This window comes from Pseudonaja textilis, chromosome 8 (genome assembly GCF_049901715.1).
Source record: "Pseudonaja textilis isolate UNSWEBS1 chromosome 8, rPseTex1.2, whole genome shotgun sequence".
Lineage (NCBI taxonomy): Eukaryota > Metazoa > Chordata > Lepidosauria > Squamata > Elapidae > Pseudonaja > Pseudonaja textilis.
The window spans coordinates 42,185,900-42,207,935 of NC_141997.1; the positions used below are offsets into that span (position 1 = coordinate 42,185,900).

The window sequence follows — 22,036 nt, forward strand, 5'->3', positions numbered from 1 at the left end:
TTAAAAAGTTGACTCACAATATCAAAACTATACCCCTAGATAAACAGTGGAAAATAAGAGTATAACAGAATTAGAAGGGACTTTGGAAGTCTTCTAGCTGAAGCAGGAAATTCTATATCATTTCAGATTGTCTGAATGATTGTCTGAATGATTGTCCGATCTCTTTTTAAGAAAATGTTCAGTGTTGTAGCACTGGAGAAAGTTGTTCCACTCATTAATTTTTCTCACTCAAATTTCTTCTAAGTTCTAGGTTGGTTCTCTTTCTCATTAGTTTCCAATCATTGTTTTTTGTTCTGTCTTCAGATGCTTTGGAGAATGGGTTGACCTCCTCTTCTCTCTATCAGTTCCTCAAATATTGGAACACTGCATGTCACCTGTAGTCCTTCTCTTTGTTAGACTAGACACACCCAATTCCTACAACCATTCTTCATATCCTTTAGCCTCCAGTTCCCTAATCATCTTTGTTGCTCTTCTCTCTTTCTAGAGTCTCAACATCTTTTTATATCATGGTGACCAAAACTGGACACAATATACCAAGCATGGTCTTAGCAAGGCATTATAAAGTAATTCTTCACATGAAGTTGATTCTATCCCTATATAGAGAATATAGAAGCAATAAAAACAAATCAGCCTAGGTCTGAATAAACTCTGATCACCAGATCTTGTGAGACTTACAGATGTCTACTAGAAGCAAAGTTCAGGTGTAACAAACAACTATCTGAATAGTTAGTTGTTTTCCAGAAGAGGAAGCTGCTTAATTGGGGAAATTACAATTATGCTCTCTGATACTCTGTGATTTTCTTGCTGATGTTTCATTACCAATTAGGTAAATTATCAGTGCTCAATGCATGTTGCACTGATGATGTTACCTAGCTGGGTAATGAAACTTCTACAAGAAAACTACCAAGCTCAGAGAGTACCAAAGAGTCCACAGTTCAACCCTGAGTGACACACATTATCTTCTAGCCATGAATTACAATTAGTCATTTTTTTAAATAAAGTTTTTATTGGTTTTTAAGACAAACATAAGCAAACAAAACATAAAAACATCAAGCCATCTTCCATATATATACATAGTGTACCGGTTGGTTTACAAATTGTTTTGTGCTTCCATTTCGTAGTCTTCAGTTACAATTACATTGTATATATTCTCATATTTTCAATCAAATATTAAATACATTAATATCATTGTTAATCAATCATTTGACTATACTTTTATTCATTCATGTTTTATGAAATAATCCATATTTTGCTTAATTTGTTTTATAACAGTTCATATTATCATCTCAAATCTATCCTACAATCATTTTGGAGATATAATAAGAAAAGAATACATCTTTATATATTTATTATTTTTTAAGAATCTACATATTTCATTACCATGTTTTATGGTCTAACCATTGATAGAATAGATCCCCAATTTTGTAACATTGTTTATCATCTTGATCTCTGATTTCAAATGTCAATCTACTCATTTCAGCACATTCCAATATTTTCTTAATGATTTCCTCCTGTAATGGTATTTTCTCATTTTTCCAGTTTTTAGCAAATACAATCCTAGCCACTGTTAATATATTTACGATCAAGTATTTCAATTCTTTACTATATATTTCAGGTAAAATTCCCAATAAAAATATCTCTGTTTCAAATCTATATGCTTTTTTGTCATTTTTTCCAACCACATGTGGATTTTAGTCCAATATTTTTTAGCATTTGCACAAGTCCACCACATATGGTAATATGAGCCTGGTGTCTGATGACATTTCCAACATTTTTCAGATTTGTTCTTGAACATTCTTGCTATTCTTGTCGGGGGGAAATGCCACCTGTAAAACATCTTATACAAATATTCTTTATATGCTGTTGACATTGTCATTTTATAATTTTGAGACCACAATTTTTGCCATTTCTCTAGATCAATCCCATATCCAAAATTCTTTCCCCAAGCAATCATTGCTTCTTTAACTTGTTCTTCTTCTAGTTTAATTTCTAATAAATATCCATACATTTTTTTAATCATCTTTTCATCAGTACCTGTCAAAATCTTATCTAAATCAGTCAGAAACCTCCTGTTTTAGAATCTTTATCATACCTTGAATGAATTTGCGCATATGAAAACCAATTCATCTTTATACCTTGTTTCTCTAATTTTTGCATAGATTTAAGTTCACTCTTTTCATTCAATATTTCACCATATCTAACCTGTTTGTTCCTTTTTATATATTATAGGATAAGAAAATGCTTCAATAGTCGATAGCCAGACTGGAATTTTCAAATAACATTGTCTTTTAGTCTTCTCCCAGTTTAACCACAGAGACTCCCGTATATAATGTCTTCTAAAATACCCCTGTGTTTTAGTTCCTTTATACCATAGAAAGGCACGCCACCCCAAGAACAAATCATGTCCTTCTAATGTCAACAATCTAGTATTTCTTAATGTTATCCATTCCTTAACCCACATCAAATTTGTAGCTTGGTAATTAATACAACTCCCAATTAGGCAAACCAAATCCTCCTCTTATTCTGGCATCTTGCAAGTTTTAACTTTATCCTCACTTTCTTACCTTGCCATATATATTTCAACACAATTTTATTTAAATCTTCAAAGTAATATTTTCCAAGCCTAATTGGAATTGTTTGGAACAAATATAAAATTCTGGGTAATATATTCATCTTGATTGTTGATATTCTCCCTATTAATGACAGTTGTAAATTTTCCCATTTTGCCAAATCTAGTGCTATCTGCTGCTTAAGTTTGATATAATTATTCTCTTTTAGTGTACTACATCTTGCTGTCAAATGTATCCCCAAGTACTTGATCTTATTCGTGACCTGAATTTTCAATAGATCTGCCAATTCTTCCTTTTGTCTTGATAGCATATTCTTTGTCAAGATCTTTGTCTTATCTTTATTTATTTTCAAACCAGCCACCTTTCCATATGCCTCTATCTTTTCTATCAATTTTGATGCTGTTTCTAGTGGGTCTTCCAAAATGAAAACCAGATCATCTGCGAATGCTTGCACAATTTGTCATTGTATTTATTGATCCCTCTAATAAATAACCTGTACAGGTAGGTTGAGCTCTGGGAAAGTGATCACTCCAGAGAGTTTTGTGGTCAACTGGGCATGAATTTAAACTTGGTCCATCTTTAGCCAGCTATGATAGGTGAAAAAAATTGTAAATTGGAGCTAAGGAGCCAGGATTACTGCAAAAATAACAGGTTCCAGTCAAACGAAGTCTGTCTCTTCTTCCTTTTCTTTCTCACACACAAACCCAGCACGGTGCCATGCCTGGCTAAAAATACAGCTCAGGCAGCCAGAAACATAAGGACAATCCAAGGGTGTCCAAAGATACCTTTCAATCGTCCTGAGTTTCTAAGGAGATGAATAAGAGCTGCAATTATTCAGAGAAAGCCATTTATTTAAAGCATTTTGGATTGTGTTGGAAGTTAAAATCCACCCCTCACCTAGGAAAATGAAATATTTTAGGATATACTAAAAAGGCAGAATATTTCCCCTAAAAGAGATGTAGAAACTCAGAGAAGCAGAAACTCACTTTGTTAATGGGCCATTAAGGCCTGGGCCAGTCTACTCTACATAACAAAGGTCTACCTCCTTCAGGCAGACCCATAATAGGAACCCCAAAGCCCTTTCATTACACCTTCATCCAGCAAGGGTCAACCAAGCCTGGGATTCAGGACAGCCTATAGAGTTGCCCTTGCATGGCCCCATGGGAGTCTGACAACCAATCAGAATACAAGTTCAAATTCAAATCCCAACAGAGGGCATAAAACCCAGGGACTCTCGGCATCTCTTCCCTTTTCCCACAGGATCTCCAAGGCATGTGATCCTGTTCTTCAATAAACCTTCTTTCCAAGCAACTTCCATGAATCCAGTGTCTTTTTCCCCACTTGGAACTGAACCCAGAAGGATATTTCTTCCAACATTTGTTTTAGCTGAAAGCAAGAGACATCTAAAGTAGAAGTGATTAAGAGGATAGGGAGGCTTCGGGCTTTCCAACCCAACCCAACCCAACCCCCCAAAAAAAAATTGTGGAGAGAAATTCACTAAGCAGAGAAGCATAGCACAGCTCTCATATCAGATAGTTCTCTTCCTTTTCTTGAGGTCATCCTCTACATGTTTGAAAGTCCATCTTTATCCTCCCTGGTAAATGATCCCATTTTCTTCTTTCCTTTCTTATCACTGGTTATTTTCTATGGTCACCATTGGTGCATTAGCAGCAGAGAAGAAGAAGAAAAAACTTCTGCTTTTTACTATACAAACTTTAGGAAATCTACAGAAATTTTGATTTTTTTTTTAAAAATGTAAAACTTTCAGAAGATTCAATTGATATTTTTCAAAGACCCAGATTGTAGCCCCCAAAGAGGAAGGTTCTACTTTATGTAATGAAAAGATCCACAGATTAAAACTTCATTATAAATTGTGCCTGTGAAAGAGGAGAAGGAGGAGGAGGAGGAGGAAGAGGAGGAGGAGGAAGAGGAAGAGGAAGAAGAGGAGGAGGAGGTGGAGGAGGAGGTGAAAGAGGAAGAGAAATTTAGTATTCTGGTGGACCTCCTGATATGGTTGAACTTTGATTGCCACCACTCCTACTCACAATATCCAGTGATGATTAGAGATGAAGCATAATAGGATCTGAAAAGCTTCACATTCCTTGTAGGTTGTAGCAGAAAATATGAGAATGAGTCAAAAAACAAGAACAAAGAAGTCAGCATAAGTTTGCCATTAAGCTCTCGTGATAGTAAAGCATTCATGTCTACTAATTAGCAGTGTAATTTCATTTAGGTAAGAATTTATTTTAAAAGTGTTGAGTGAATCCTCATGGTTTTTCTTTGACATATATCAAACAAGCTGCATTCCTTAGCAAGCAGGGCAGCTAAATAAATACCGTAAGAGTTTGCTTCCCAGCCTCTCTGTGAAGTCTTTCAGCCTGACATACAAACCCCGTTCAGATGTTCATTGTCATAGTATTGAATTTGCTCATCCAGATACAATGTCAAAGAATCCCGTTCTTTCCAAGTACATCACACTAGATGTTCATTGGCAGGACCAGATGCTTTCATGTTGGCATCAGCCTGGTGTCTCTCTTGGCTGCCCTGCTGAAGGTGCTGGATGCAACTTCAAAATATGAAAGTTCATTTTCTGTAGGTTCTAAGTGGTCCCTAGTGGGCTGCTGAGCCAAAAAACCATCTTTTTCCCAGCCATAATGAGCAGCATTTCCATAAATCACATTAGAACAAATTGTTTCAGAAATATGTTGAGGGAATAACACAGAGAGAAGACAAGACGGTCCTCAGCCCAGTCAAAATGTTCAATGTCCTTTAAAGCTTCACGCTTTGGCGAGGGGGGGGGGGGGGGGGGGGGTTTTGGGGGGGGGGGGGGGGGGGGGGGGGGGGGGGGGGGGGGGGGGGGGGGGGGGGGTTGGGGGGGGGGGTGGGGGGGGGGGGGGGGGGGGGGGGGTTGGGGGGTTGGGGGGGGGGGTTGTGGTGGGGGGGGGGGGGGGGGGGGGGGGGGGGGGGGGGGGGGGGGGGGGGGGGGGGGGGGTTGTTTGTGTTTTTGTTGGTGGGTTGTGGGGGGGGGGGGTGGGGGGGTGGGGTGTTGGGGGTGGGGGGGGGGGGGGGGGGGGGGGGGGGGGGGGGGGGGGGGGGGGAATTTTTTGGGGGGTTTTTTTGTTTTTTTTTTTGGGGGGGTGTGGGGGGGGGGGGGGGGGGGGGGGGGGGGGGGGGGGGGGGTTGGGGGTTGGGGGGGGGGGGTGTGGTGTGGGGGGGGGGGGGGGGGGGGGGGGGGGGGGGGGGGGGGGGGGGGGGGTAAAGGTGCTTAAGATAAAAATTACCCCATCATGCTTTTAGCTTAGCATTATTCTCCATGTTTATCCATGATTGTTTCATATTTAAAGAACAACAAAATATTGTGTTTTGTCAGCCAAGGACAATAATAGTTTAATAGTAATTTATTTTCCATTGCTACTGATAATACAACCAATCAACACGTTAAGTGGTGCCAGCATTGGCATGTTGCTAAATAAATCTCTAGGCTTTGCACTGCGAATACATCTTTCAAAGATAAGTCAACAAGAGCAATCAGAGCAGAAAATTAGAATTTGGTATGTTAGAATTAAAATACAGCTAAACTAAAGTTTTAATTGGGGTGATCTAAAAGGGCACTTGATGTAATGATCTCTTTCATTTGTTACTAATTGTTTGTTCCTGATGAAGAAGAAACATGTACATGAATGTGTGTCATTTGGAGGGGAAAAAAAGATGGCAGTTGCCATAGCAGCTCGTTTCTATGGTTCAGAAAAGAGGGATCACCCAAAGGAAAGGAAGGTCCCTTGTGAATTTTAACTTCTTTCCTGACACTTCACCACAAGAGATGGATTTTGTTGGGGCTGTAATACCGCATTGTTTGTTTGTTTTTTAAATCTGACCTTATATTTGAACTGGAGGAATACTCTACTGCAGGGCTGTCAAACTCGATTTCATTGAGGACCACATCAGGATTGTGTTTGACCACAGAGGGGTGGGCATGGGTGTGGCCATGGTGGCCATGGCCAGTTCAACCTCAGTTATGGCACTGTGGTGGCCAAGTGTTAAGGCAGAACTTCCCTGAGACCCTCCCTCACTATTATAATCTCTCTCTCTCCCTCCCTCCCTCCTTCTTTCCTTCCTTCCTTTTCTTCTTTTTCCTTCCCTCTACATTCTCCCTTTGTTCTTCCTTCCCCTCTTTCCTTATTTTTCCTTCCATGTGCGCCTCCCCTCAAGCTCCATTTTCACTGGCAGAAGCACCGCAGGCTGGTCCTTTGCTGTTTCCAGTCCAGCCCTGTTGGTCAGAACTAAGCACCCTGCAGCCAGATGCAGCCTACGTGCCTTGAGTTTGACATTCCTCCTCTACTACATTTAGTATTCTCCATTTTAGGCGAGACAAACCATATTTCTTCCTTCTGCTGGAGGCAGAACCCCCCTATCTACCATTTTCTAAAAGAATTGCCCATTTGGTCCCAGATAAAATGGACCAAAGACAAACTCCACGTGCATCCATGTCAAAGGATTAAATTTCCTTTTTCACTATTGGTCTCAATTTGACTACAATAGGCCAGTAGTTTTGGATGACTGTCTCAGATACTTTCCTTGCACAGTCGCAGAAAATGACATAGCTTGGTGAGTTACTTTGTCCATTGATGTTTTCTATGTGTAATACAGGAAAAAGGGAAGCTTTTCCTTCACACCAGATTACTTAATCAAAGGCTGCACTTGGTCATGCTTTGCAATCGCACCCTTCATTTCTGAATTCGGACTTTCAGAAAATTCACTGCAAGTTTTGTAAAAAGCAAAAAAAAAAAAAAAAAGCCTTTTCAGAAGCCACAGTGAAATCCTTAATAAGCAATCGGTCCCACATGGAACTCCTGGAACTAGTTATGATTTAAAGTATATCAACAAAGAAGTGTGTGGATTTAGTCTTTGCAAACCTCCAAGTTGTATTTCATGGAGAAGATGTGGCCAGTTGCAAAATGGAGATTTTTCTTGCTTTCTTTCCTTTTTCTTTCTTTGCTTGCTGTTAGATCTTTCCAATGCTATACCTTCTAGGTATAGTATAAAGATGTGTTTCTTCCCTGATTTGGACCTGTACTGATGTCATGCCTTCTACATAATTAAATGTCCTTTTTAAAGTAGAGCATAATTCATCACCTGCTTCCTCTTTCAAATAATCTTTATTTTATAGATGTGGGGCAGTAAACCTGAGCTGAATTCATCCATAATTCAATCAGACAGGTTCATCTACACATGAGAATTGCAGTGCACATAAAGACTTCTAGAATGTCACTTATCCTTTTCCTTTCAAGACTTGATCAAGTTCATCAAACTTAAGTCCCATTGAAACCATCATGAAGTCATGATTAACCCTGCAGTTAATTTAAGCAAGGATAGTTCACTTGGATTGGCTCTAAGTCTTTCTCTTTCGATTATTATATAGTTGACAAAAGCAAAGGTCTTCTACGCATCTTCAAGACTATGAGAGAGTGACAAGCCACTGCGAAAGTTGTCCATAAATAATATAAGTCCCATTCCGCTGTTTCCTAGTTCAAAGGCTGATTGTTCATCATTCTCTTCCATCAGGGGCTCTTAAAAGTTGCCATAGACAATGCACGCGCTCAAGAAAAGCAAGTGCAGCTTGAAAAGACGGAGCTCAAAATGGAACTCTTCAGGGAACGAGAACTGAGAGAAACTCTTGAAAAACAGCTAGCAGTAGAGCAGAAGAACAGAGGTAAGAAAAAGAAAATAATAGCCTTGTCTTATTACCCTAGTTTTTCCAAGCTGTCTCAAACCATCAAGGTGCAATTCTTGCATAGTTTCTGTACTCAAGAGCCTTGATGATAGTACTGGATGGGGTGTCGAGTTATTTTTCGTATCTGAATTGAAAGAATACCAGCAAGAACAGATAAGAGATCCCGGGGATGTCTGTTGTAACTAGAGAGCAAAGTTCCAAGAAGCTGTTTGGCTCTATTTCTCAACAATTACGAGTCCCAACAACAAAGAGTTTCCTTACTCCTTTTTGTACCACCATTATTCTCTGTTTCACAGTCTCCTTTCCACCACAACTATATGAACAACTAAAAGAAATATGAGAGTTGTTTAAAAAGATATGAATGTATATAAATGAGCAACATTGTGAATGTCACAATTTGTGAAATGAAGCTACACCCCAAAATTCCATTCAGTCAGAACTGAAGAAGCTTCTTGGATGAGAAGTGAAATATCTTCAAGGAAAAAAGAAAGTCCAGTTGCCTTCTGAAAAAGCGTCTTTGGGACAACCAGGATCTGGATGAATGAGAATCTCCATAAACAACCACAGCTTTTACTTTATGGGAGGAATGGAAGAGGCTGAAAGTAGCAAAGAACAGATTGTCCCGAAGATACTTTTTCAAAAGGCAACTAGTCTTTCTTCTTTTTTTCTTGAAGACATTTCACATCTCATCCAAGAAGCTTCTTTGGTTCTGACTGAAAACAGTCTGTGAGATATCTGGAGAACAAACTGGCAGGGGTTGATTCTTTGTTCTATGGATGTGCAGAGTTTTGAAGTTTATTCATGCTTAATATTCTTGGGGCAGTTTCTTTCTTTTTCCAAACCTTCATTTCTGCCTTTCTAAAAGTGCTTTTAAATACGGGAAGGGATTGTAATACCTGGGTGTAGTCGTTGAGTTCCACAATCCCAACTTTGACCTGATGTTAGGGTATCCACTAGGAAGTGGCAGAGATCAACCAGGTGGTGGTTCATTTTTTACATGGAGCCCTGCAAAACCTGCCCTTGGAATTAATCTCTGCTCACTGCTTAAACTCCAGATGCATAAATGGAAAGACAGCATGCTAAACGTTGCCATAGCGATGATCACGGGGCCTAGAATAAATAAAATGTTAGAGACAAGGTCTTGTAGTTGAACTTGAATGGATTTTGTTTTGTTTTTTGTTTCCCCCACACACACACATAACAGCAATAATTCAGAAAAGATTAAAGAAGGAAAAGAAGGCGAAGAGGAAATTGCAGGAAGCGCTTGAATTTGAAACAAAGCGGCGAGAACAAGCGGAGCAAGCGCTAAAACAAGCCGCTTCCACCGATAACCTCAGGGTCCTAAATGGTAAGATGGTGAACTTCTCCGTCTGGCTGATGCTGGGATCAAATGGTTTTACTGAAAGCATCACAACTGCTTTAAGTGCAAGGAAGAGAAACAAACCACAGGCCCCTTTGGGGAAATAACACTTCTTATCCCTTGCTGATCGGATGTCTACATCTAAAACTGGAAGTTTTTAAGAAATTGGATGGTCATTTTTGTGAATGGTACAGAGCAGAGGTGTCAAACTTGATTTCATTGAGGGCTGCATCAGGGTTGTGTTTGACCTTGGGGGAATGGGATGGTGGTGGCCAGGGGGAGTGGCCAGCTCAATGTCACTCATTGAGGCTTCGTTTTGGCCACAACAGCCTCCTGCAGCCCTCTGCCTATGAAAATGGAGCTCAGGGAGGTCCACCTGGGTTCCATTTTTGGCCATAACAGCCTCCTACAGCCCTCTGCCAGTGAAAACAGCTCAGGGAGGCTGTGTTCCCTCCCAAGCTCTGTCTTTGCTGGCAGAGGCACTATACGGGCCAGTCCTTCATTGTTTTCAGAATGGGCCTGTGGATCAGATCTAAGCCTCCTGTGGGCTGGATCCAGCCTACAGACCTTGAGTTTGACACCCCTGGTATAGGGTTTTCATGCTTGAGCAGGGGGTTATTCTGTTAAAAGGAAGAAGTCTAAATTTTTTTTTGAGTTTTATTAAATTATCAGCTTGGCCGTGTCCGCCCTCTCTCCCTGCTCTCACGATTCCTTCCCATCGATCTTGCTCATCACAAAATTATGGTGCTGGCCCCCATTTTTGTTCAACATTCAACATGGAGGCAAAGGTTGATTGTACGGTGATTCAGAAGTGGTAACAGGTTGTAAAAAGAGCCCTTTAAGATCCGAGTGAAATATGTGTCAGCTCTACCTTTTTGTGCTTTTTAGATTCTCTGACCCCGGAGATAGAAGCTGACCGCAGCGGGGGCCGAACAGATGCTGAGAGGACAATACAAGGTAGGAATTTTCAAAAGGCCATAAATCTGGATCGCAGTATATTAGTTTTTTTCCCCTCTACTTTAGCCTGCTATTCAAGCATGCAACCTGCCATCTGGGCCACATCAAAACAAGTTCATTCAAGGTCAGCTTCATCTGGCCTTTTTTTTTTTTTTTCCCCAGAAAAGAAAATTCATTTCATGTGATAGATTTTCTTTAAATTAGCAGGTCATTCCACATTATATAATGCAATTAGAAGAACAATTAATATGGGACGATGAAGAATTTCATTTGGCATGGTAAACACAAATGCACTGTGAGCCACAATGTGAGCCACACATTTTCAGTTTCAAATCTGGCTTAACTAGACAATTTTCAAGACTGGAATGCTTCATAATTTTCCAGTTTTTGAAACAAGCAAAAGAAATGAGAACACTCGGAATTTAACTCCTTAACTGTTATCCTGCACCTGAGTAGATTGCATCATCATTACAGTTATTCATATTTTAATATATAAGTATAGAGAAGCAAAAAGTAGACAAGTAGCTCAGATATTCTAAAAAAATTATTTATACTGGCCCTATTTATCCCTGGGCCGAGGATGTTAATATGAATAATAAATAACAGGGAGACACAAACTCACAAAGCATTTATTTTCCAATTTAAAGGAAAGTAAATTCTTCAAAGACAATCTATAATGATTAACTAGAGTTGTCTTTTCATTTGCATTTTAAAGTCAATCTCTGTAAATGTATCATTTACTGTCTTTTTGCATTAAACCTCAGTTTGTAATTCTTGTGAGGCATTGTGGTTCCTATGCTGTGATAGCATAGGAAAATGTTGAGGAAGATAATAAGCAATGCAATAATTAAACATGCATTAATAACACTACTAATAAAAAGGAATAGATAGTTTGTCTCTTCTTCACACATCAGGAGACACATCGGAGAATTGGCCGTGAATTATTTTGCCAGGTGTGATCTCAATGACACCAGCCAGAAAGGTGGTAGATGGTTTGATGACTCATCATTGTTTCAAATATATTAGCTCTGTACAAACCACCTTGCTCTGAGCCAGTGAGATTAACTTAATTTAATGTTCTGCCTATCAGCATCTCAATTTCATTGAATTTGCCCGCCAGATTGTCCAATTCATATATTTTTTTAATGTTGTTGTTAACCAAAAACCCAACAGGTATATATTTCTGGAAGACACATGCAGGCGTTTTTGCCTGCCTGACATTCTAGGAGAAAGTAGAAACATCCAAACAATGTGAACTCTGTTTTTAAGATTAGTTATTCCGTCCCATCCCTAAAAAAATACGTGCCACAGGATGGAAGGAGGAGAAAAGGAGACATCCAAATTCACTGAGTTGTAAAACTTCTCTGAGCTTGGATTTTTATTGCTCACTTAGGTAACATCTGAAGGTAACAACTGCAAATGAAAAAATCAAGCTCAGAGAACTCATACAACCCAGAGTTATCTATATGCTCCACAGACCAAGTTTATGTCATCTTCTTATCTCCTGGAATTTTGAGTCAGTCACTTAAATGATATACAATGAAGATGTTTTTAATCTACCAATACTTACTGAGACAAAACCTCATATCCAAGACCTTCTAGCTGCAACAAGAGTGAACAGTGAATGTAATTGTGCTTCTTAGATGAAAAGGAGATATAAGAGTAAGAAATAAGCAACTTAACTTGGTCTTCAACACCAATAAGACCAAGAAGCTTATAGAAAGAACAGATCAGACATCCAGCCCTTGCTTATCAATGGAGACCAAGTGCAGCAAGTGGCCAGTTTTAAGTTTCTGGGTGTTACCCCAAAAGAGGGCCTGTCCTGTGGTGCTCACATTGCAGCCGTGTTCAAAAGGGTCCAGCAGAAATTATACTACCTGAGATTTCTCAGAAAACAACAACTGAATGAAAAACTTCTGGTGATCTTCTACCACTGCACCATAGACAGTATTTTAACTTACTGCACTTCTGTATGGTTTGCCAATTGCACAGTGGCAGATAGGACAGCACTCCAGAGTTAACATCATTGCCCAGAGGATCATTGGTTGCCCTCTCCTTTCTTTGGAAGAGCTTTATAGCTCCTGCTGCCTTAAGAAAGTGCAAAACAATCTCAAAGATCCATCTCATCCTGGGCACTCCCTTTTTCCCCCCAAACTATTACCATCTGGCAGACGGTACACAATAATAAAAACAAGGACAAATAGGCTGAAAGACAGCTTCTATCCTAGAGCAGTAGCTCTGTTGAATTCTACTGTCTAGTGCAGTATTGGTTCAGTGTCAGGGGTTTTCAATTCAATGTGTGGAGTGTGAAGGATGTGTGTTTGTGTTTATTTTCATGGTCATGATGTGCACTGAAGGTGTTTGATTTTGTTGTATGAGGTGCAATGACAATAACGTAAACTAAACTAAACTTATTGTGCATCAGAGAAATTTGTGGTGTCCAGAGAGTTTGCCGATTGCATAACGAGACCACCAAATTTCTTCCTCCTTCTCTTTTGACATGAGCAAGATGATGATCATCTAGGAGGTTAAACAGCTTACATGTACTGTTTGTCATAAATATATTCACTATGGAGGTAATGAAACATAAATGTTATTCCTCTTGGCTGTATATAAATCAGAAGGTGATAGGACAGCTGTCTACTTACAAAGAGTCATTAATCTTTTGATTCTGAAAAATTGAGTGTGTTAGGAAAGCTTGTCAAAGTGAAGGAAGAGCATTTCATGAGTAGAATGGAGAAGTTTCATAGGAGAAGAAACAGTCCTGCATATATGCTGGAGCACTTCCTGCATTGAATATTTTAGTAACATTGGGGTTTGGTACTTTGCTATTGGCTACTTTTGTTATGGTTTGTTACAATTACTTTCATTACAATTTTGTCATATTATGAGGGGCGTGATGACTCAGAGGATAAAGATGCTGAGCTTGTCAGCTGAAAAGCTGATAACCCAGGTTGGAGACCCAAACGTTGCACAACGGGGTGAACAACCATCCCTGCCTCAGTTCCTGCCCACCTAGCAATTTGAAAGCATGCAAATGCAAGTAGATAAATAGGTACCACTTTGGTGGGAAGGTAACAGTGTTCCATGTGCCTTTGGCATGTAGCCATGCTAGCCACATGACCTCAGAAAATATATTTGGTCAACGCTGCCTTTCTCAGCCAAGAAACAGAAATGAGCACTGCCCCCTAGACTCTGACATGACTTGGCAGGGGAAAACTTGACCTCTACTCTTATTTTTGTTAATTGTGAGGGATATTTTTTATCATCAGTCATTTAATTTCTTATGGTGTCTTTGCATCAGAATAAATTTTGAGAGCAGCCTTGAGAAGGTTTTTCCAAAAGTAGGTTGCTTAAAATTAATTTGCACTGAATGCCGTTTTCAGATCAACTGATAGTTCTAAGTGAGTAAAAACACACTACTCAAATAAGTTGGCTTGGTGTCAAAAGCATAATATGTATTGAAATTTTTTAGAAGGTTTAGAATATTGTGGCTTACAAATTTGAGGTATTTTTGCTCCAATGCTTCCTGGGCAGAAAATATCCACACATTTAAAATACTCAAAGAATAAAACTAAACTTTATGTAGATTGTAATCTATAAAATTTCAGAGAGTTAACTTCACTTCAACTGTAAAGATGAATTGTAAGGAAGTTGGCTGATTCAATATTGATATTTCAGGAGAAGATAGTTAAGTCAAAACCCCAACTCTGGCATAGCAACTTGAAGAACATGGGATATGGATCATCAGTTATAAAAAGTTATTGTTAACTGATGACAAGGTATCAGTAAGAGAGTCTTGCTGCCTCTCTTATTGATACTTTGAAGTCTGGGTGAGGATTCCATTTGTGCATTCTTTGATATCTTTTTCAACTTCATGTTGAACCCAATACCTGATGACTTAATTGTCACAGGTGATTTTGACAACAGTAAAACTTCTTCCAGGGTCCCAGTGTATTTTGTTTTGGTCCTGTTTGTCCCTTGTTAATCTCACATCAAATCCTGACCTGCTTAGTGTATAGCAATAGCAATAGCCCTTAGACTTATATGCCACTTTACATGCTTTACAGTCCTCTCTAAGCGGTTTGCAGAGTCAGCATATTGCCCCCAACCATTTTGGGTCCTCATTTTACTCACCTTGGAAGAATGGAAGGCTGAGTCAACCTTGAGCCTGGTGAGATTTGAACTGCCAGATTGCAGGCAGCTGGCAGGCAGCAGAAGTAGCCTGCAATGCTGTCTCTAACCACTGTGCCACCACAGCTCATTATGGTCCAGCCAAGTCAACTAGTATGCCATCTACTGAGGTTTTAAACCTGAAAATGTCAAATTCATATTTTAGTCCAGTGGAAGAACCAAGTCCCAACAGGCTAAGAGGGATTTAAAACCAACAATGTCAATGCAAGAGGGGCTTAAAACCAAAAATGTAACAGCTCTTTCCAATGCAAAATAGCAATAGTTGTTCTTGGAATAATACATTGTTGTTTTCACCAAGAGATATGACATTTCAGGCAAATTCCTATATCTTTTGTAATGGCAGCTAATGGAAAGATCAACCACCCCACAGTAATTTTGCAAAGAAAATAGATGAATGATGAAATCCTTCAAGCATGGCACCATCACTTCAGTCCCGTTCCAAACTAGTCAAAGCGAAAGGAAATTAAATCTGTAATGAGGACACAGAGGATCATGGAATTTTGCAGTGTAGTGAAAAAAGTTAGAAAAACCAATGTAAACCGCCTTGATTTGCCATGTGCAATATAAATTTTAAAGGTGGCAATATAAATTTTCTAAATAAATAAATGTGGTGAACTACAAACTGGAAGATTATGTCCCTTTTAAGTTCTCAGAATAGGAACAAAAGAAAGATGAATAAAGGTTTCTACTGCTTCTAGGGTAGTCCACCTCAATAACTAAAATCTGTAGAGCACCTCTGAATGGATGCAATCCCAGTGACTGACCCAGACACGTGCAGTGTTTTCTACCGTTTTGTGCTTATTCACCCAGCCATTGCTTTATTTTGGCTCTGATAATATCCTCCTGTTTGGTTTGCTCTTTAAACAGCTTTAGAAAAGATGAGAAATTCTCAAATTATATTTTGTGGCCTTGAAACACCTCTCACTCCCCCGCGGGGTGGTGGGTGGGTGTACGTGTGTTTTCTTTCATAATTGATTTGCAAAAATTCCGTATGAAAACATTCATTATGTACTTTCCTCCTACTTCACTTTCCCCTCCCTTAAAACTAAGGATAAGCGGTGGAATTATAGCGGCCATGCACAGAAATGAAACAATAATAAGTTTATTTCCTGTCTTTTGGCACAGAACTCTTGGTATTTTGGCAGCTTTTCAGCTCTAGCTAATCAATTAAAGGCAACTTTTGATTAAGTCAAACAAAAGGTGGTATTGATTGCTGGCAGTAACCTATAAATAGGCTATTGTTTCATAGTGTTCATGGGTCACTTTTAGCTACACCTTTGAACTAGACATTATTCTATTTATCATCACAGAAAGCAAAGCTTGTAGTACAGTTAAAGCATACCAACTTAATCATTTCAGGGTTACTTTTCTTCTTTTAAAGAAAATGAGTCTCTCTTAGAGCTTCACATATTTATGAGTTTGTTTTTCTTCCCCAGGAGCGATCTGCATCTTGTTCTTTAAACTAAATCCTTAAAGAAATGTACGATCTCATGGTCTGCTCAGGGAAAAAAAATAATTAATCTTCTTGAATAAAGTGTTCTACAACTGTATTAAGACAAGTGGTGTCCAAAGAGATTAGTAAGGCTGGAGTAAAAGTCAAGAATGATATTGAAGGGCAGTGAAAGGTATTTCAAAAGGAAAACAAAACAGAAATGTAATCTGGTGGCTTTTTTATTTTTTTAGCAATAGCAATAGCACTTAGGATTATATACTGCTTTATAATGCTTTGCAGCCCCCTCTAAGCGGTTTACAGAGTGAGCATATTGTCCCCCAAAATCTCGGTCCTCTTTTTATTGGCCTCAGAAGGATGAAAGGTTGAGTCCACCTTGAGCCGGTCAGAATCGAAATCCTGACTGTGGGCAGAGTTAGCCAGCAATACTGCATTGTAACCACTGCATCACGCAGGCTCTTGTTTTCAGACAAAACCATGTATTATATTTATGCAAAGGATTTGCAGAGTGTTTGCCTTCCCAAATATATTATGCAAAAGGACCATGAGTATTTCTGGGCTTGTAGCAATATCCTGCCATCGTCTTGTCATTTCTTCTTCTGATATTAAAGCCATAAACCTTTCTATGTAAACAACTCCCTTAACCTTGTAGTCCATCTCTTTCAATTTTATGGCCAACAAGGGTGTCTACAGAGTATGGTCAAAAATGTAAGGATAGCAACCACAATAGTGTGATCCAGGCTTTGCCTGTTTTTCCATGTGTGTCACAGAAACTATTTCTGCCACTGGACCAATACTATATCCGAAGCTCATAATCCCCCTAACCATAACCCAAATTTCTTGAATTCATATTGAATTGAAACTGAAATACAAATGATCCTTCCTTTTCCTACTTTTCCCAAAGTTGTGATGTACTGTAGGTCTTTAATCAGCAAGGGCCAATTATATACAGAAATGAAGAAAGGAGAAGATAATCTGTGCAAAAATGTGCCTATTTGCAGAGGCGGGCTTCAAAAATATCAGCAACTGGTTTTCTGCCTGCTTGCTGGGTGGGCGTGGCCTAGTTGGCCTCCTGCCCCATGGCAGTGGGGCTGTTTTTGTCCCCCACTCAGGCTATGGAGGCTTTCCTTGAGCCTCCAGGAGGGTGAAAACAGCCTCCCCTGGGCGCCAGAACTTTGGGAGGCCCAGGTTTTTCTACTACCTGTTTTGTGGGTGTGGCTTGGAGGGCTTGGCAGGGAAAAATCTCCAGTCAGAGGTGGTGGTATTTGCCAGTTCTCTGAGCTACTCAAAATTTCCATTACCGATTCTCCAGAACTGGTCAGAACCTGCTGAAGACCACCTCTGTCTTGAGCCTCCGTGTGGGGGCCCCGTACTTACCTGGCATCCAAAATGAGCTGTGTGGGGACTCCTGGGAGGGAAGAGCAGGGGTGGGGTGGGCGGGGCCAGCCAGGGATGGGATTTGCGGGTTCACTGAACTGCACAGAATCTTAGCAAACCCACAGCAGCCCACCCCTGCCTATTTGGCGCGGGGGAATACAAAAGGAACTGTACGCAGATTTTCATGCGTGTGAAAATATGCATGAAAACCTGTGTAAATAATACCAAAATCAGACATCAGGATCACTTACAGGAAGAGTGGGGTTGGAGGTGTTCTCTTAACAGCTTCTTTTCATGGTTTGTTGAGATGACAAGAAATGGGTCTGTCAACTCGCAGACGTGCATGTCAGCTTGTAAAGCAGGATAGCAGCATTTATCTTTGCCTTTCACGAGGCTTACAAGAGTTGTTAAAAACAGTCCCTTAAGGATGTTTCGGATTGTCCTCTTCTCCTCCAGTGTAGAAAACATCAACAACCAAAATTTAGGATTGGTGTTTTTCTCTCCTGATGACGTGTGCAAGGTCCCCCACGCCACAATTCGGCTAAAAGAAAAGTACTTTGCCTGGTAGGATTGGATATATATCGCTAATATGTGAGGCAGCCAAAATTTTATTTCCTGGAATATCCATCTGTTTGTTTCAAGCTTCAGTAAATAGAAAACTTCAATGTTCTCAAGTATAAAAGAGAACATTAAGGAAACTTTTGATAAGATATGCTACTGCAGCTTAAGCAACCACATAAGCACCTTACATATCATGCCTTTCTGCACGCCGTAAAATTTGGTTTCAAATAAACAAAGCTGAAATGTAAACATACCTGGTGTACACCTGTGTAGGTGTGATGCATGTGACAAAGAGACACTGTGTTCTAAAGCCAAAGGACTTGATCATCTGCACACTTATTTAGCAGATTTGACACCAAGATCAATATGATTGGTTTTGAATGGTCATTGAATTATATACATATTATGTCTTTCGAGCGATAAAGTCTTTAGTAGAAATCCGACAGAATTCAGAACGGAAGGTTGAATCGGTTGTGAACATCCCAAATTAAATGTCCCAAATTAAAAACAAAATGAAGTATCTGCAGAAGGTTTTTGTTGTTGTGTTAAATCTCTTTTGTTTTTTTGTTTTGTTTTTTAAAGTTCAAAAAAAGCTGCATTGCATTATCCTGATTCCTGTAGCTGGGGACAGCATACAGTCCTGCCAGAATCCTGTATGTGTGTGCGTGTGTTTTCCTACTGTTCAAACCATATTAATGAGAACATCATTTTGGAGAAGTAATTATTTCTATTTGTCTTGTGTCACACTTTCTAATTCCCCTATATTAGCACAGCCAAAGCAAATTAATTGCTTTTTCAGCAACTGAACCTTGTCCAAGTAGGAGCTGGGATGGTTTTTTTTTTTTCCTGTTTCCCATTTTCTCAAAGTGGAGGGTGACCATATTTTTCCCTTGATCGCGATTGAAACTCTCTTTTCAGAACGTAGACGTTGCTCACTTGATGAAATATACAAGTTAAACTGAGCTCCCAGGAAATATAAAAGTTTGGAGCTGCAAGATTATACATCAGAACAGTTAAAGTGAAATTAAAATTAAATGAATGAATCTCACTGAAGCAAAAAAAAAGCTGTAATTAATGGTTCCCTTAATTGTCTTCATAAAATATTTGCATGGGTCTAATTTGCATAATTTGCATGTATTAATTAATCTTTCAAAGGAATTTTGTGCTGAGAGAAGCCAAAAATATCTCTTTGTTTTATTTAACATCTAATGAAATATTTATCTTCTTTAATGAACTTCTCATTTTCATTAAAATAAAAGTTGCACAAGTTGGTAGGTTTTAGATGTGGTTATCATTGAAGGGCATTTGGTTTTTAATTTTTAAGGGAAACACCTCTTTCTTGCCTCACAACCTTAGAGGGCAGAAATGCATTTTTATATATTCTGAGTTGACAGCTGCATCGAAAACTATGAAGTATTATCATGCTTTAGTGACAATCTAAAATTTCGCATCCATGTTTTCCAGAAGTTTATTTGATTTGTCAAAAACTACAGGTTTAATTTTCCTAAGCTACCATGTTTTCATTTAACCTCTTTAAAATAAACCCAATTATTTTGGTGCATGTCATGACACAGCTACAAGAAACCTAGCTTGGCTGATTTGCAAAAGAGGGGCAGAAGACGGTGGAAAATGAATTACGAACAGTGAAGCAAAACCTGCTAAAGGTATATTATTAGAGTAAAATTGAATAAACAAGATTAAACTTCATCACTGCAAGGATAGGCCATAATCAAATGAAGTAAAAGCCTTCATTTTAGATGATAATAAGAAGAAGAACAAGATCTTCAATTGAAGGGAATTCAAAAGGAGAAATGGAAAATTAATATTGAAACTGTCAGGTTAAAATCAGAATAGGCAAGCATTAGGAGATGAAACGTGATAAAGTGCTTCGCAGAAAGCAATTTCTATAAAAGTTATGGATCTAAAAGGACAGTGATTAGTCTTTCAGAAGCAAAGGTTAAGGCTATTACTTAAGGAGGGGATCAACTTGGCATCAAGTAGTTAATATCGGAGCAGATTATAATGGAAGAATGCAAAAAGAGGGTTACAATGCAAGATTGCTGCTTTACAAAATTTAACATGGTACATAATAAGATTTATGAATGAGAGATTCATTTTTCAAGGATAAGTACAACACAGTTAGAACAATCAAACCTGTACTTGAAATCTGCACGCGATTGCGGTTTGATAGGACAATGAAGACAAATTTATTCAGTCGAGGGACACAATGCAAATGCACTCTCCCTGTTATTGGTGTAAATCCTTTGAAAATTTGAAAACTCCCTAATGAGGAGAAGGGCACTGGAGAATGTGTTTTAGAAGAAAATACCCCTCTGGTGTGTAGCTTAGAAATAGAAGCTGAGTAAAAACACTTTGGAAAAGTGCCACTTAGAAAGTAATTAGAAATCGGCCCATGGAATTACCTTCACAAGGATATTTTGTTGTTGTTCTTGTTATACTACAGCTATTCTGCACGTACTTCTCACAGCCACACAATTACCAGTTTCTTTGGGGGGGTGGGGGAATCAGTATCATTTGAGAAGTGGATCAAGCTAATTTATCTAATTTATTCATCCGATTCTTATGTTTCACGTTAAATAATTTTCAGGGGCCACTGATACAAAAGAAAGTTAGGTTTGCTTGTAAATACGGAAGGTAAGAACATGCTGAATATGTATCCTAAGGTATACCAGTAGTCCTCAAGTTGCAACAATTCATTTAGTGACCCATTCAAAGTTACAATGGCACTGAAAAGATGACATATGATCATTTTTCACACTTACGACTATCACAGCATCGTCATGGTTTCATGATCAAAATTTGGATGCTTGGTAACTGACTCAAATTTATGACATTGGCAAGGTCCCAAGGATCATGTGATTACATTTTGTTACCTTCCAACAAGCAAAGACAAGGGAAAGTCAGATTTACTTAACAACCATGTTACTAACTTAAGAGCTGCAATGATTTCCTTAATAACTGTGACAGGAAAGGTCATAAAATGGAGCAAAACTCACATAACAAATGTCTTGCTTATCAACTGAAATTTTGGGCTATATTGTTGTCATAAGTTGAGGACTACCTTAGTTATTCAGGAATATAATGTTGTATCTCTGTTGCATGTAGTTGAAATCAGAATAACCTAGGAAGAATGAGTGAAATTCCAGGCATCAGATCCCACAACTGAATCTTGGCCCATATCAAAACATCATCTAACAGAGACAGAAATTCTGTATGAACAGATGATGTGGAAAAGAATATTGCAAATTATTAAAATTGATCCCAAGGCTACCAATTAATTTTATAGAGTATGGCTAGCAAAACATCATTTTTTTCATGCATCTGACAAGAATTAAAAGCTAAGTTGTAATTTTAACTGATACTTAGGCGGAAGAGAAGGAAACCAAACTCAATGGGATTTACTTTTAAGTGGGTATAAAATTAGATCACAATGTTAGCCAACTCAAAAATGTTTATTGCTAAACCTTTTGAACCATTTTTGCATTCCTTTCATTTCTCAGACAGTATTTTCTGCTTTTAATGCTTCCATTCCCTTACATTCATTCCTATACACAATAGGAATAGCACTTAGACTTAAATACCACTTCACAGTGCTTTATAGCCCTCTCTAAGCAGTTTACAGAGCGAGCATATTGCCCCCAACAATCTGGATTCTCATTTTACCAAGCTTGGAGAATGGAAGGCTGAGTCAACCTTGAGCCTGGTGAGAATTGAACCGCCAAATTGCAGGCAGCCAGCAGGCAGCAGAAGTAGCCTGCAGTACTGCACTCTAACCATTGTGCCACCATGGCCACAATGAGCTTCAATTGCTAGCC

The 22,036-nt window shown here is 39.0% G+C and overlaps 1 protein-coding gene across 3 annotated transcripts in view; it reads left to right on the forward strand.

The window, feature by feature from the left end:
• Positions 1-22,036, forward strand: part of DACH1 (dachshund family transcription factor 1) — a 351,590-nt gene that overhangs the window by 318,984 nt on the left and 10,570 nt on the right. For all 3 annotated transcript variants that reach the window (XM_087938023.1, XM_026705323.2, XM_087938024.1), the window contains 3 exons: positions 8,133-8,280; positions 9,506-9,649; positions 10,550-10,618. In XM_087938023.1, the coding sequence (XP_087794149.1) occupies positions 8,133-8,280; positions 9,506-9,649; positions 10,550-10,618 (361 nt within the window). The remainder of the gene's footprint in view (positions 1-8,132; positions 8,281-9,505; positions 9,650-10,549; positions 10,619-22,036) is intronic.